The sequence below is a fragment of the Trachypithecus francoisi genome, unplaced genomic scaffold (genome assembly GCF_009764315.1).
Source record: "Trachypithecus francoisi isolate TF-2019V2 unplaced genomic scaffold, Tfra_2.0 Lachesis_group15, whole genome shotgun sequence".
Lineage (NCBI taxonomy): Eukaryota > Metazoa > Chordata > Mammalia > Primates > Cercopithecidae > Trachypithecus > Trachypithecus francoisi.
In genome coordinates this window covers 93,842,503-93,860,612 of record NW_022681460.1, presented here as the reverse complement: position 1 = coordinate 93,860,612, position 18,110 = coordinate 93,842,503, and the positions used below count along the sequence as shown (strand labels likewise).

Sequence of the window (18,110 nt, the reverse complement as noted above, 5' to 3'; positions counted from 1 at the left end):
AGGTCCTTTCAAATGAAAGTCCAACAGAGACTCCCTGAATTCCACTCTAATTTGAACAGGATAAGATCAGATTCCATTGCCATTACTTTGTTCATTATTCAGTCAGTTACCATGTAAAATTCTCTTATATAGGAGATCAAAAAAAAATTAAACCTAGTCAAATTCTAAGAAATCAAATTCTAAGAAGTCATAAGAAAACTACTATTACTTGCTACTAAACATAAAAGTACTGAGGGTTTTCCAAGACTATCTCGGTACATAAGAGAAACTTAGAAGGCAAATTCTTCTCTTCTGCCCCCAACCCAGGAGGCACAATCCATCATTCTGAAGCACCTGAAATATGTGATGTAAACTAAAAGAGTCAAGCCAAAAGAATTTTATAAAATACACAATACCTCTTTCCCTTCAAAAAGGCTAGTTGCATATTCACATAGACATAGTACTAGCTTCATTACTGAAATGTTAAAATGTTTGATATTGTGTTTTTACGAATAACTTCATACTGAATTTGGTACATAATAATACTGCTAAACTCACTAAAGTAAGATGTTCTGGTTCTTCCCATTTGTTTTCATAACACATAATTGTTTCTGGTGTTAAAGGATATTCCTCTGGCTTGAAGTCTTCCATCGTTTGTACTCCTTTTGTACACAGGTCTGCAAAATCACTCTGGCATGCAGCTACAATGAAAATCATTTTAAAATTATTATTACAATGAATAATGCCAAAATATATGGAATTCAACTGGCATGTATATATACACACATATATATATGCATGTGTGTGTACATATACATGTACATTTAAACACACCACTTCATTTAAATGGTGAATATATATATTCACTTATATATATTCATTATATAAATATAATGTATGTTTTGCTCAGCTTAATACTCACTATTACTATTTTTGTTTCTAGGATTTACTGGCAATTGTATGATTTGGGGAGAATTCTGACTACAAATGCTTTAAGTTTCACAACGTTTATATTTTAAAATCTTGCAATTCACATAAGAGGGAAATTACAGTTTTGTTAAAAAAGAAAGTAAAACTACAAATAACAATACAAAGTATTTGTAGGTGAAATCAACTGACATCTGAGATTTACTTTAAAATATTCTAGAGAAAAGTAGAAAAAATAGATGAAATAAAACTGGTAAAAAGAATAACTGTTAAAGCTACATGATACATAAATGAAAGTGCATCATATTACTCTCTACTTTGGGGTATATTTGTATATTTTCAAAAACATTTAAAAAATTATAATAAGGAAATTTCAAAAAGTTATGTAAAACAATTTTTTTTTTTTTTTTTTTTTTTGAGATGGAGTCTCGCTCTGTCACCCAAGCTGGAGTGCAGTGGCCGGATCTCAGCTCACTGCAAGCTCCGCCTCCCGGGTTCACGCCATTCTCCTGCCTCAGCCTCCCGAGTAGCTGGGACTACAGGCGCCCGCCACCTCGCCCGGCTAGTTTTTTGTATTTTTTAGTAGAGACGGGGTTTCACCGTGTTAGCCAGGATGGTCTCGATCTCCTGACCTTGTGATCCGCCCGCCTCGGCCTCCCAAAGTGCTGGGATTACAGGCTTGAGCCACCGCGCCCAGCCGTAAAACAATTTTAACAGCCTCTCTTCCGGGGGAAAAAAACAGAGAAAACTGAAAAGAATTTCTGAAAATTGTCAGAAATTTAAATTGCAAAAAATACATTTATTTTAAATATATTTCAGTGAGATTCTTTTCCTTCCCTTCCATTTCAGAATTATTGTACTCTCACTAAATAATAGCAATAATATCAGTTTGTGAACAATCATAGTTACTATACCATTTTTTCTTAATGTAAGTTCTTTTTCTTTATTTGGAGAGGACTTTGGCAGACGATTAGAATATATATTTTTTATATCCAGTTCTCTCTCCTTTTCCTGAAAACAAACACAACATAATTAAGGAAGTAGAGTCTCAGTTTAAAACAAAACAAAACTCCTCACTTTGTCATCTGGTATTTTCTTACCATATTAAAAGATACCTGGTTCAGCTTCCTTCTGTAACTACCAAACTATAGAAAAAAACATCTCTAGTATACTGAGGTTAGGATAGAGCAATAATTTTCCTGAAAAAGTCTAATATGTCCTGGAAATTTAAAAAATTAAGGCAAATTTCATTTTTTACCCATTCCTACCTGATATAGCTAGTATTGTCTTAACTGAGACACAGAGACAAATAATTTAGTTAGTATCTCTCAAATGTAAGTTCTGAAATATTGATGAGTTAAAAATTAGACCACTCTTTCAAACACAGGCATACTTGGCCATTTTGGGGCTGTGGCTTTTTCTGAGAATTTTATTAACAAAAAGAAAACATAAGATAATGTATAATTTTGCACTATTTTACACAAAATTTTGTGCAAAATTTCATTCTATCTAGAACTCATTTATGACTTCGACGTAGAATGAAAATTGCCTGTTTTAACAAAATTAAATAATTTGAATACTTTCTCTAAACACTGTGAAAACGAAGAGCATCATTTGAAACAACTTCAAAAATAATAAATCATTGGGTGATCTAAGGAAAAACACTGAATTATTCAACCATGCAACACAGTGAAGCTCTAGTTCCCAAAATTTTCTTCTATGATTTTACAATTTACTTCAGTTACATCATTTATATTGGTGTATTCAGTGTTTCACCCTTTTTTGTTTTTGTTTTTAATTTCACTTTGTTATAGTGATTATACCAAACACCTTTTATAAGTACTAAAGACAATACCAGAATTTTGTAAATTATATTGTACCAACTTACAAATATGAATAGTAATATTTAGTGTTTTAAAATATTTAATTTTCATCTAATACACATTATGGAAAACATAATGCAATTTAAAATACTTACCTTTAATTTGTGATATAGTCGCTGTACCTCCTTTTGAAGAACTTTATTTTCATCATAAGCCTCATATGCCCTTTTCCTTTCAGCAAGCAACTGTCGTTGGAAACTGTTAGTACTCAGCTCAAGGTTTTTTGATAGTTCCTATATGTATAAATACATAAAAAGCACTCCTTTTAAAAAAACCCAACAATAAAACATAACACATAGCAGTGTCAAAATGATGTTTTTAGTGGTATTGTCCAAGACCTACAAATCAGACTGGGCATAGCATTCATGTACATAAGCTCTGTTTACCAACAATTTAGTAAGGTATCAAGCCTATTATTCCTATCTGTTTTTCATAGTAATTTGTCAATAAATTCTTAAGGATGGGATGGTGGCTCATGCCTATAATCCTGCGCTTTGAGAGGCCTAGGCGGCAGGAGCACTTGAGACCAGCCTAGACAACAAAGCAAGAGCCTATCTCTATAAGAGTTTAAAAATTATCTGGGCATGGTGGTGCATGCCTATAGTCCCCGCTATTCAGGAGGCTGAGATGGGAAGATCACTGGAGCCTGGAAGTTTGTGCCAATGAACTGAAGCCTTGGTGACAGAACAAGACTATCTTCAAAACAAAACACAACAAAACAAACAAACAAAAAAAAACCTTAAGCACACACACATTGCTTGGGCAAATAATAAGATACCAAGACAGATAAAATTACACAGCACTACCAAAGCTGCAGAGAGTACCTAGAGTAAAACATCTCTAGATAAAAACAATAGCCATTTCCATCCATGGTCTTCAAACATGTTCCATCAAGTTTATAAAATAATTTATGTTAAAATATTTTCTTATAAAATAACTTAAGTTGTTAAGACACCATTTCTAACTTGTGGTTTTTTTTAAAGCATCTTATAGATAGACAGATAGATAACAAATAAATGTTTATTATAAGTATAAATAAAATCACAAAGAAAAACAGAAAGTAAAAAGCAGTTACAATCTCATTACATTGTGATAATCACTGCCAACATTTCGATGTATATAATTTGAGACTTTTATGTATCTTTCTCAGTAAATAACACCATAAATCCCTAAGTCAATCTACTGTAATAACACAATCTTTTTTCAATGGAATAGTATTGCACTTTACAGATTATCATAACTTAACTAAATTCTGCTGTTCAATATTAGGGTGCTCCAATTTTTCCTAGAGTGAACATCCTAATATATCTAACCTTAGTCATTTATTATTTCCTCAGGGTAAATGTTAAGAAATAAAACGTCTTAGACTTTATCTAAATCAAGAACTCCTGACCTTTGAAAGGTCCCATTAAGCAAATGAAAAGATAAGCCACAGACTAGGGAAAATATGTGCAAATCCCCTACCTGCTAAAACAGGGGTGCCCAACCCCTGGGCTACAGAATGCTACTGGCCTGTGGCCTAGTAGGTACCGGGCTTGCACAGCAGGAGGTGAGTGGCAGTGAGCAAGCGCGAGCATTACCACCTGAGCTCTGCATCCTGCCAGATCAGCAGCAGCATTAGATTCTCACAGGAGCACAAACCCTATATTGTGAACCGTGCCTGCGAGGGTTCTAAGTTGTACTCTCCTTATGAGAATCTAATGCTTGACCAACTTGTTCCAGAGATGGAACAGTTTCAGCCTGAAACCATCCCCCTCAAACCCGTCCATGGAAAAACTGTCTTCCATGAAATCAGTCCCTGGTGCCAAAAAGGTTGGGGACCGCTGTGCTAAAGGACTTGTATGAAGAAATGTATAGAGTTATCCCTCTGTGTCTGTAGGAGATTGGTTCCAGGACTCCTGTGGATACCAAAATCCAGGCATAGTCAGGTCCTGCAGTCAGTCCTGTGGAACCTGAGTATATAAAAAGTTGGGCCAGGCGCAGTGGCTCATGTCTGTTACCCCGGCACTCTGGGAGGTCGAGGCAGCGGGATCACAAGGCCAAGAGATCGAGACCATCCTGGCTAACACGGTGAAACCCCATCTCTACTAAAAAGACAAAAAATTAGCCTGTGTAGTGGCATGTGCCTGTAGTCCCAGGTACTCGGGAGGCTGAGGCAGGAGAATCACTTGAACCCAGGAGGCAGAGGTTGCAGTGAGCCAAGATCATGCCATTGCACTCCAGCCTGGGCAACAAGAGCAAGACTTCATCCCCCCCAAAAAAAGTCAGTCCTCCACATCCAAAGGTTTCACACACTGCAAATACTTTTATTTCTGCATTTGGTTGTGGAATGTGGAACCTGTGGATATGGTGAGCCGACTGTGTTTATTGAAAAAAAAAAAAATTTGCATAAGTAGACCCACTCAGTTCAAACCCGTGTTGTTCAATGGTCAACAGTATATTACATCTAAACATCTATATCTGTCCCACAAAATTCAGTAACATGAAACCAAACAGCTCAGCAAAAAATGGAGGAAATATGTAAACAGATAATTCACCAAAAAGATATCCAGAGACAAATGGGCACATAGAACAATGCCTCAATATCATAACTTATAAAGGAAATACAAATTAAAGCCACAATAAAACAATGCTATTTATCTATCAGAATATCTAAAACTGGAAAAACTGAGTATACAAAATGGCTAGGATGAGTAGCAACCAGAACTCTCATACACTTTTGTTTTGGGAATGTACAATGGTACAACCATTTTGGAAAACAGTTGGGCAGTAAAACATACATCTACTATATATAACACAGTCATTCCACACTTAGGTCTTTACACAGGAGAAATAGAAGCCAGTGTCTATACAAAGACTTCTGCATGAATGTTCACAGCAGCTTTATTTGTAATAGTTAAAAACTGGAAACAATCCAAATGTCCATCAATGGGATGGATTAATGGATAAACAAAATGTCATATATATGTATACAATAAGGGTAACCACCACTTAGCAATAAAAAAGAATGAACAACTGATACTTCCAACATGTTTGAAACTCAAAACAGTTTTGCTAAAGAAACCAGGAATAAAATAATACATACTATATGACTCCACGTATATAAAATTCTTAAAATGCAAAGTAATTTATAGAGACAAAAAGTAGATTAGCTGAGGAGTAGTGGGCAGGGATTGATAAAAGGGAGGGAGTACAAAAAGGCATTAAAATTTTTTATAGATAATAAAAAACAGTAAAAACAAGTATATAAGTTTTGAAAAATGAAGCTTCTGGGTTGATAGACATTTGTACAATTTTAAGGTTTTGAAAAGCATTACCAAAATGCCCTTAGAAAAGGTTGTAACAATTTACATTTTCTTTGAAAGTCTAGTGGCCTTTATTTCACTAGATACTTATAGTAACAGGATACTATAATTCTTTAATCCATCAGATTGGCCTAAAGAAGGATACAATTGTTTTAATTTGTATTTCTTTGATGACTACTAAAGTTAATTTTCATCTTTATTGTCCATCCATATTCTTCATGAAATGTTTTTGTAATGTAATAAGAATTTAAAAGATAATGACGAAATGAGGAAAAAGCAAACTGATAAACAAAAGAAGCAAAAAAGTTAAGAATTTTCCAGAATTGAAGATATAATGAGAGATGAAGTTGGAAAGAGCATCATGATAAAGACTGGATCAGAAAAGAATCATCAAGGGATGCTAAATTTTGATGAGGAACAAGATATTTACATATTCTTAAGGCAGCTCCACATGGACAGATTATTGATTTCACTGTAAGAGGAAGAACAGTTAATGGGTAAATGTTAGAGAACTTGAGCAGCACTTTGGCTAGGAGATCAAAATTAACAACACTAGTGAAGGTCAGGAGATATCACGTGGCTCCAGATGTGATATCTTAAGAAGGAAAATAGTATTACCTATTCAGTATTCTCACCAAAAACACAAAAACCCCAGTCTATACACAATGAAACATAAAAGAAATACAAAGTTAAGGATATTCTATTAAATGAAAAGGGGTAGGGAGCTGTATGCTTCAACAAATGTGAATGTCATAAATAAAACAACAGTATGTGGAAAAGTTCCAGATAAAAGAAGGCTGGAAAACTGGACAATTCAGTATAATACTTGACCCTAGACTGGGTCCTACTGGAGAACAGAAAGTACTATAAAAGATATGATGAAGGCTGGGTGCGGTGGCTCACGCCTGTAATCCCAACACTTTGGGAGGGTGAGGCGGGCAGGTCACGAGGTCAGGAGTTTGAGACCAGCCTGACGAACATGGGGTGAAACCCCATCTCTACTAAAAATACAAAAATTAGTTGGGCATGGTGGTGTGCACCCACAATCCCAGCTACTCAGGAGGCCGAGGCAGGAGAATCGCTTGCACCCAGGAGGTAGAGGTTGCAGTGAGACAAGATGGCGCCACTGCACTCCAGCGTGGGTGACAGAGCAAGACTCTGTCTCAAAAAAAAAAAAAGATATGATTAAGTCAACTGAAAAAAAACAGACAGTAGATTAGAGGAAATTATTGTATAAGTGTAAATCACAGTATAACCACAATTTTACTATGGTTCTATAAGAACATAATCCCTATTCTTAAAAAATACATGCTGATGTATTTAGGGGCATGACGTATCCAAGTTACCCTCAAATAGTAAAAAAAAAAAAAAATTGTCTATATAATATTATAAGACAAATGGGATAAAACGTTAACAACAGACGAATCTGGGTAAACTGTATAGGAGTGTTCTTTGTACTGTTTTCAGATTTGCAACTCTCTGTAAGCTTGAAATTATTTCCATATAAAATATTAATTTAAGAAAATCCTACCCCCCAGATATTTTGGAGCAAAACAGGAAACCATTAAACGCAGTAAGAATGTGTTTAAAAAAAAAAAAAAATACCAGGGCTAAAAAATACTCAAGTTCCAAATGATAGTAACTGTCAACCTGGAATCTAGCAAGACCCAGTGAAATTATCATTGAAGAGTAAAGATAAAATATATTCAGACAAATACTAAAGAGTGTTGCCACTCAGAAGCTCTCACTTACATATATATTTCAGTTAAGAAAGGAAGTGAACCCTGAAGGAACAATAATGAAAACGGTGATATGCAAGAAATAATGGTAAACCAATAAATACTATTAAAATACTAAGAAGAAATTTTTTAAAATTAAAAATACTGTTAAAAATTAAAAGCTTAAGTAGAAAAAGAAAAAAAAAGCAAAACCAAATTCCCACATGAGGACTAAATCCAGAAGGTTTCAGTGGTGAAATCTAACAAATTTTAAGAAACAGATTATCTGTAAAAGAGAACAGAAAGGAAAAACTCTATGTCATTTTTGATGAGATTTTTAATAATCTTGATGTCAATAGTAGAAAAACAAAATCGTACACCATTCCAAAATATGAATATTGTTGCAAAAGTCCCAAACAAATACTAGCAAAAGGAATTCAGCAATGTGTAAAAATTGCATCACAACTAAATAGCACCTATCCCAAGAAGCAAAGAACGAGAGTAGTTTCACATTCAAAACAATCCATGATTTAAAACAAAAACCCTAGCAAGCCACTAGTAGAAGAAAATATCCTTACACATAAATACATACACAAATTCACAGAAAAAGATCCAAAAGGATACACACTAAGATACCAAAAGTGGTGACATCTGAGTGGTAAGAATGAGAATGTTTTCATTTTATCTTTTAATTCTTCTCTAATTAAAAAATATATGTACATGTACTACTTATAAAAAATAAAAAGCTTCTAAAATATGTTTAAATAAAAATTAAAATGCTTAGAAAAATCATATCTAACAACTTCAGAATAGTAGTTACTTCTGAGCAGGGAGAGTAGAAAAAGGATGTTTGGAGAAAGGATACAGGGAAACTTCAATGTATTTTAGAAAAATAAGATCTAAAGCAAAAATAGCAAAATATCAAGTAGGTACATGAATGTTTTAAATACTTTTTGTATATTCAAAATATTTCATAAAAAAATCAGAAGTACTTTAAGAAATTAAATAAACTAAAAGGATAAAGAAGAGAATGCAAATAGTAGTTATCTTCGGCTGGTAGGACTATGGATATTCTCCCCCCACTGTTACTGTAAATTTCAAAACATCTTTAAACAAATATGTTAATAATACAATAAAATTTAAAATACTTAACATTTTTTCTAAAGGACATATCATAGAATTCTATCTTGTTAATGGAAATAAATATAATTTAACAATTTTTGAAAGTTAACACAAAGGATAAGTAATTTTACCTTCATTTGTTTTTTATTAATTAGTAAAGAATTAGATTTAAATACCAATATTGCATTTGTTAAAATAAGTCTATCAATATCAGTTGTTTTAATATCTGTTCTGTATTGTTATAGCTCAATTCTAAAGACTCAGATCCTTGTGTAAGCAAGGACCCTGGAGGTCATGAGTCCACCTTATAGTAATACCTTTTTACAGTATTCCTAGAAGGTAGACAGTGAATCTTTGCACAAATACTTCTGGTAGCAGAAAGCTTGATAATCAAAGGATACTGATTTCATTATTGGACAATTTCAATTATTAGGAAGCTCTTTTGAATGAGTGCAAACCAGTTTTCTAGTAATATCCATTAGGTTTGTATTGCCTTCAGGAAATAAATATATTTCTCCCCCTCCATGTGACAGCCCCTTAAACAATGAAGTAAGTTAACATTTCTCCTTATCTTTTCTATGATTTTATGTTTCTTCCACTGTTTCTTTTATGCCAGTTTTTTGATACCCTGGTAATCCTGTCTGCTCTCCACATGTCAGTTTGTTACCTAAAATCTGGTACTTGTTATTAGATGTGATCTGACCAATGAAATTAGACTTATTATTACCTCTTAGGACGAAGGTACCACCATACTTGGTTAACTTCTTCCCTTCCAATTTTTTTTAAATGGCCATATAATTACAGTTTCATATACTTTAAAAATTATGCTTTAACTTCAATTATTATTAATCCAGGGCTCCCCATAGCGTACACATAAAATAGATGGAAAAAAATTGAGGTGAAACAGTTAACCTGACTAAATTTTATCTTGCTTATTTTAGGCCAGATTTTGAGCCTAGGGGGATCAAGCTTGATCTTGTCATCCATCAAATTCATTGGGCCTCCTGTTTTTGAACCTGTCAAGAACATATCCATCCATTCATTATTTTAAGAAACACTAATTTTATGCCAGACAGAGTGCCAAATGTTGTAGATACAAAATCAAATAAGACTTGTTCCTGCTGTTAAGGAACCTGGTCAAATTCACTGATAAATATGCTGAAAGGAACAGAGCCTAAGACAGCACTCGAAAGCACCCACCTAGAAACCTTCTCTTCAAGTTGACAGCTATTTATTTACCTGCACCCTTTGGGTATCATTACTGATCCAATTGTAAAACTTTCTAACACTATTTTCAACCAGTCCATAATTCTCCATTAAAATACAAACATGAAAGGTTTACTGAATTTACCATATACTATCCATATTATATCTACTATATGCTAATTGATGTAATATACAGTTATATAATATATTGCATATAGCATATTGCATGTTCTGTATACTAATATATTGCATATACTATACATATCTGTATTATATAACTGTATAGAATTCTATAATTATATATACCATACTGAGTTCTATATAGTTCTCTCTATATAATATATAGTTCTATATAGTTCTCTATATACAATATATACAGTTCTATAACTATATTCTATAACTGTATAGTATAATGGTATAGTATGTAGTATACAGTATAGAATATAGATATGTAATATATAGTATATATACATAGGAGAATATAGTAGACATAGCATATCTTCATGCACTATTCTAGCAATCCTAAGCGGGGGGTGGGGGAAAGAAAGTAAGAATAGCTCTAAGTAAGCAATATTTTCCAAAACATTTAAAAACCTGGTAGAGATTTCTATCAAGCTCACTGACTGATAATTTCTAACACCTACCTCTGTTTACCTCTGAAAACACTGGTATTTGCCTTTTTTCACTTTCTCACTTCTCCTAGTCTTCCTAACTCTCCAAAGTACAATAACAAAGGCTCTGGAATCACATTTGCAAGGTTCTTCAGTCCTCTGGAGGATAATTCATTTGAATCTGGAGACTGAGCTAATTTAAATGAGCTATCTGTGTCTTACTATTTCTTCATCTGCTTTGAGCAGGACAAGATAGAGGCAAACTCATAATCCAATAGTTGTGCTTCCTCTGTACATTGCAAGTCTGCCCTAAGTAATGGATCTTGTTCTTGTTCTTGTTCTAATGAAACCTGTTTTCTTTAATGAAATCTGTTTTCTTTAAAAGTGTTTTGCCTTTCCTTACCCTGAGCTTTTGTCTTCCAACATAGATTTTTTCTCCACAGTATTTACTAGTTAGCACCAAAAATACAACAGATTTTAGAAGTGATTTCTGCTCAGCAAATGACATATAGAGAATTAGCATGATGACAGACTTTGAAAAAACAATTAGTATCTTTTATAGTTTTTAGATCATTTCATCAGAAGATGCTGATAAAATAACCAAAATTATAATATTTTAATTACTGCTATTATTTAAAACTATGAAAAAACACAAAATGTACTATTACAAGAGGAACCTATTACTCAGCATTTAAACATGATAAAATTCCAAGGATTTTGCTAAAATGATAACAAAATAATAGAGCAACAGAAGACAGAATACTGCAATTCTACTCCCAAACATGAGCTTCTAGTGACCTATATGATTCTTTTTTGTTTCGTTGTTCTGTCTCTTTCTTGAGACAGATTCTCACTCTGTCACGTAGGCTGGCGTGCAGTGGCATGATCTCGGCTCACTGCAACCTCCACTTTCCAGTTTAAAGCGATTCTCCTGCCTTGGCCTCCCGAGAAACTGGGATTACAAGGAGTGCACCATCACACATGACTAATTTTTGTATTTTTAGTAGAGACTTGGTTTCAACATGTTGGCTAGGCTGGTCTTCAACTCCTGAGCTCAACTGATCCGTCTGCCTCTACCTACCGAAGTTCTGAAATTATAGGCATGAGCCATTGCACCCAGCCATGACCTATCTGATTCTATGTGACCTAGAGGAAGGCAAATAACATCTCTCAGTTTCCTCAACAGTTCAATGTTTGCATTGGACTAGACAGTTCCCCATGGAGGTGTTTCAGAGGTTGCTTCAAGTTGTTAGGCATGTGAGTTTCTGAAGTCCCCTCTGTAACATAACTCTTCAATCAGTACCACAGAACAATTCAGTTGTATCTGGTTGCCTGTGAAGAACTGTCAAAATTTGAAAAACCAATAGACCAAATCAGTAGTTTCAAACTTTTTTTAAAAAACAGTAGAACTGGCCGGGCGCGGTGGCTCAAGCCTGTAATCCCAGCACTTTGGGAGGCCGAGACGGGCGGATCACGAGGTCAGGAGATCGAGACCATCCTGGCTAACACGGTGAAACCCCGTCTCTACTAAAATATACAAAAAACTAGCCGGGCGAGGTGGCAGGCGCCTGTAGTCCCAGCTACTCGGGAGGCTGAGGCAGGAGAATGGCGTAAACCCAGGAAGCGGAGCTTGCAGTGAGCTGAGATCCGGCCACTGCACTCCAGCCTGGGCGACAGAGCAAGACTCCGTCTCAAAAAAAAAAAAAAAAAAAAAAACAGTAGAACTCTTGAAGGCCACTGAGCTCAAATTGAACACCACTGCACTAAATTATTTCCACGGGCCTTTCAAACTCAAGAATGCTACCATGCTTTAATGTATTTACCTTTAATTAATGTACTTTTAGTACATTTCTCTTTTTCCACTTATAAATTAGGTGTCCAGTAGGTACCAAGCACTGAGCCAGACTCATTATGAACTTTATACCTAACCCTGTTTATGATCACCTGCAAACTTTTACAGACTGGAAACTAAGGTTCAAATAATTTAAGCGGTGTATCACACATCATAAAGCTGGAATGGTGTATAACCAGAATTTGAAATTTGTCTGTGTGTGTGTGTGTGTGTGTGTGTGTATGAAGTTTCACTGGGAACTTAATAGGTTAAAGGGTAGGTATTAACAGTCTAATTAATAGCCTAATTAAAATATAAGCTAAAATTTTTTCAATTCAACCTTGAATTCTAAGCCAATAATTTGTAACTCAGCTAAGTTAGCAAAGTCCATCAATGTTTCCATATTAAAGATGCTTTCATAAAAACGCAAATGCCTAGGGGATGGAAAACAAAAAATGGAAATGCTCTAGAATCTCCTGGAATGATAATAACCACAAGAAGGGCCAATTTAATCCTCCCAAAATGAAGAATTTAACTTTGATCCAAGAACAACTATTATCCAGTACCATTCTTTAGAGTCCTCATATTAACTAATAGCCAAAAGTGATTTTAAAATGCTCTACTGACCCAGAGAGTTCCTCTTCCAGGGTTTTTCCATTAGTATACTAATATATACAAATAAAAATTAATGTTTAATGCTTTGCATCTTTTATACTACCTCAAAACAAAAGCCAACATATATATTAGTGTTAAAAGAATAACTTTAGACAATGAGCAGAGTTTATTTGAGCCAATTCACAAACTGGGCAGCACCTAGAACCAGAATAGGTTCAGGGTGACTCCACGGCTGCCAGATGGTCAGGTAACATTTATGGACAGAAAAAGGGAAGTGACATATAGAAAACAGAAGTGAGGTAAAGAATCAGGGGGGGCTGGTTACAGCTTGGTGTCTGCACTACTTGAACATAGTTTGAATAGTTGGCCACTGGTGACTGGCTGTGACAAGAGTAGCTAACTGTCTGTTTACATATTCAGTTAGATTATAGGTTGCTATGTATGGAGAAACTTTTAGGCCAAACTTAAAATATGAAAGAAGACAGCTTTAGGCTAAACTTAAATTTAACATTAATAAGGAAAGGGTTCATCATATTATGATATATCTCCACAATGGAATAATATGCAACCTTTAAAAAGCATGAGACTGTCCAGGTGCGGTGGCTCAAGCCTGTAATCCCAGCACTTTGGGAGGCCGAGACGGGCGGATCACGAGGTCAGGAGATCGAGACCATCCTGGCTAACACGGTGAAACCCCATCTCTACTAAAAAATACAAAAAACTAGCCAGGCGAGGTGGCAGGCGCCTGTAGTCCCAGCTACTCGGGAGGCTGAGGCAGGAGAATGCCGTAAAACCGGGAGGCGGAGCTTGCAGTGAGCTGAGATTCGGCCACTGAACTCCAGTCCTGGCGACAGAGCGACACTCCGTCTCAAAAAATAAATAAATAAATAAATCATGAGACTGATTTTTTCGTGTGTGTGCAAAAATACACACACATATCTATCTAAATATATGTATATAACATAAAAATATGTAAAAAGTGCCAAAATATACTTTTCAGTGAAAAAAAATGTATTGAACAATGTGTATGGTATACTCCCATCTGTGGTAAGAGAATGAAAAATGGACATTAATATATAGATATGAGATTGCACACATAGCAACAATTTCTTAACAGTGACTGTTTCTTTGGAAGGGGCTTGCAAAGCATAACATAGAAGGAAAACTGATGTTTCATTGTCTATCCTTTTGTATAAATTTTAAGCCCTGTTTTAGTGCTTGTATTACTTTTTCAATGGGAAGGTTATCTTAAATATTAACACAAAATTGCCTTAACAGTTGTTCCACCTAAATGGGTAGTTTCTAAGGATACTGCAAAGCTTATTTTCTGAAATTGTTTTAAGCTTTACCCTTCAATCATAAATCTCATAATTTCATTGTAAATCTTCTTCCTCCAGAAAAGGTAAAAATATACATAAATAATAAAATCTAGGCGGTTCTTTGATTATACAATAAAAATTAGCAGAATCTCAATGAATGATATTTTGTCTTCTAGGCAATTATTCTTTTCAACAATGGGAAATTTTCATTTCTCCAACATTAAATAATAGATATAATAAGGACTTAATTGGGGAGCATAAATATAATTTACCATGTTAAAAACACTTTTTGCATATGAAAGCTTTGAAAGTATGAATTTAGACTTATCAGATTTCAGAACTGAATGTCACCTCAGAAATCATTGTTTAATTTCTTAGATGAAACGACTTCAACCTGGAGGTTAGGAAAACTGTACAAACTCAGAGTTAGACAAGAACAGGGCTAACCTGGTTTGACCATTATTCTGTACTAATTAGCTTCATTTGTTAGATAAATGCAGAACAGATAGGAGAGGCAAAGGCAGGCTTCTGGATTTGGGTTTCTGAAGGGTGAAAGGGCAGAAAAACTTTCAGAGCAGCTTCCAAGCCACTAGAGCAAAATATAGCAGGTAAAGATAAAGGAAAGTGATCCTGCCTGGCCCAATATTAGACAGTTCACTTCCAGTTCTGAATAAACTAAGAAGAGTAAAGGGAAGACAATGCTGTATCTAGGAAGACAGACTAGTAAGAGTAAAGGGAAGATAATGTAAGTAAAGGGAAGAATTTCAATTCTTATTTTTGAAAGTGGTTTCCATGGAGGCAACATTATCAACAAGCAACACTTATACCTACTTGAGGGCAGCTCTAGGGTCAAGAGAATTTGAATACCAATCTCTTATAGTAAAATCTACTGAAAGAAAAAGAAGTTTATTCAAACTTCGTTTCATAGTTCCATGATACTGAGCTGTATGATGATACTCAAGCATTCCCCAAAATCTTTAGAAATTTTTTAAAAAGGAAAGTCTTAATAGTTTCATTTTGTTTTTCTAACAAAGTAACACACTCTGTGCCAACTTAACGTTAAAAAAAAAGTTGAATTTTTATATGTACTAAAAGTGTACCCTATAGTTTACTGGAGTCCTTTTAATAATTATGTACATAATATTACATTTATGATCTTCTCACAATGCTTGGAAGATAGTTTCCCATTTCATGATTATGGTTTCTTATGATAGTTACCTTTCATGATATTTGCTTTATGACACACTGTTGGTCATAGCTATGACTGATCTGCTATTGCATCCCTGATCAGGAACACAACCCCAACATTGTCTTTCTTATAAGGAGTTAGGACAGAATTGATGCCTTTACCTTCAGCCCCTATTTGAAGCCAGTCTCTGGACCAATAAGAAATGGTGCAGTCTTGCAGTCACTAAAAGAAACTGCATATTAGGGGAATTACTAATGAAGTTTCTAACAAAGAACTGTCTATGTTAAGTCAGTGATTCATAAAGAATGATATGAAAACCCTTAAAGGTCCCTGAGACACTTTGGAGGGTCTTCAAAGTCAAAACTATCTTATAATACTAAGATATTATTTGCTATTTTCACTCATATTGTGTCATGAGTATACAATGGAGTTTTCCAAAGGCTCCACTGAAACATATACACATTTGGAAAGTGAACCAGTATTTTCCAAATGATCAATGCGTGATGTAAAACATCCATTGAAAGACCATCAATGAATGTTAGTGTATCCAAATACAAAAAGCTCATTAATATGATTTCATATTCCACATTGCAACTAACCATTAAGAAATCACTTGTTAAGCTTTAGCGTAACACCAAAAAAGACTATTCATTACCTGAAAAGGCTACCAAAATACTCCCCTATTTTCTAACTACTTTAGACATCTGCATGAGGCTCAATTTTCTTCATACTTATCAATCACAACATAACGCAACAGATTGAAGCAGAAGCAGATATGAGGACCCAGTCAGCTGTCCCCTATTAAGCCAGGCATTAAAAAATTTTTTTAAATATAAAATTATGCCACTCTTGTCCTCATTTATTTTTGGTTTGGGAAAGACAGATTTTTTTTGTTAAAAGATCTTATAACATATAATGAATTGTTTATTACTAAGTGAATTAAGATAAATTTTTTAATGTTCTTGATTTTTATTTCAAATGTGCTAAATATACATAAACAAAAGCTGGAGGGAGGTGTCAATCATTTTTAAGAATATAAAAGGGTCTTGAGAGCAAAGGTTTGAAAACCACTACTTTATATAACTAAAAAATGTTTTTCTTCTATTAAAGTTAGGCTGTACATGTGTTACAGTTTCATTTAAATATTGTATGGCATATGTATATGTATGGTAGATGCACCTGACAACAATAACTGAACTTAAGCACACCCTGAGAATGATCCTGTATGGCAGGCACACCTGAATGTGTGTTCAGAGTTCCAAGCAGTGGCCAACCCAAGAGATTCATTCCTTACCTGTGAGGAACATCTGAGTCCCTGGCCTGTCTCATGGAACGCTGGCCACACAGGGATATCCAGACTCTTTGTTTTGGGTTAAAAGAAGTTGCCAGGTGGAGGTTGTTAGGGGGTGGAGGTTAAGTGAAAATGCTATATAAACTGCATGCTTTCTGCAAGAGGTGGCAGTTCTATCGTCCAGCCCACCATCACTGGACCACCCTGTATGCAAGTTACCCTCAGAAAACCTTATGTCTCATTTGCTGGCTCTGGATCTCTTTTTCGGCCTCTTGAACCTGGTGCCATTCCTGAGGAAGTTAATAGGTATCCCACGTGACAAAATATTAAATTGAGGCTGATACACTGACAGGACTTTATTCAATAAATTTATTGATATAAAAGCCAAAATAAAGGTATAAAGTCAACTGTAAGGAAGAAAGGAAGTATACAGACTGAGGTAACTGTCTGCCCTTTGTACAGAGCTCAGAAAGTTTAATCCCATCAAGTATTTCTCCATCCCTGGTCTATGGCCTGGAACCAGAGCAAACCACATCTTACAAGATAGGCTGTAATTTCTGAAGGAGGACAGACAATTGTCATGGTGGTTATCCCCACAGATACCTTTGGTTGTTCACCTCTCTAACTAGTTATCCATTTCTAAACTATTCCGTTCGTAAATTACTAAGAACATCATAGAACTTAACAATAACAGAGATCTTTACTAAGATTTTACTGTAATTTCAAGGGATACCCAGGACTTTCTTGGGTTTTAGTTAATTTGCAAAATGAAACATCACAATCAAGTTTCTGGTTCTTTTTCTCTTAATCAGTTAGTGGTTTGACTATACCTGAGTTAGAAGAGAAAGGATCAACAGTGCTGGCTGAAGTAAAATTTGAAAAATAAAATGAGGCACAAAAACAAATGCTGAATTTTGCAGTAAAGTAAGAAACTCAATAGTAAATATTTCAAATTTTGGATTGACTGCTGAGATCATGAAAGATGTACAAAATGGGTTAAAAACCAGAGGCTGCATTTAGGAAGTATGAAAAAGTAGGTTAAAAAGTGGAGAACAATTACCCGCAGGTGGGCTGCGCTGGCTACACTCCCCCTATCCCCCCAAATAACAAGAGA

General features: G+C 34.8%; 1 protein-coding gene across 2 annotated transcripts in view; it reads right to left on the bottom strand.

Moving 5' to 3' along the window:
- LCA5 (lebercilin LCA5) overlaps positions 1-18,110 on the bottom strand; it is a 53,404-nt gene that overhangs the window by 5,920 nt on the left and 29,374 nt on the right. For both annotated transcript variants that reach the window (XM_033235581.1, XM_033235582.1), the window contains exons 4-6: positions 2,885-3,022; positions 1,821-1,917; positions 538-680 (exon numbers count right to left, since the gene is read on the bottom strand). In XM_033235581.1, the coding sequence (XP_033091472.1) occupies positions 538-680; positions 1,821-1,917; positions 2,885-3,022 (378 nt within the window). The remainder of the gene's footprint in view (positions 1-537; positions 681-1,820; positions 1,918-2,884; positions 3,023-18,110) is intronic.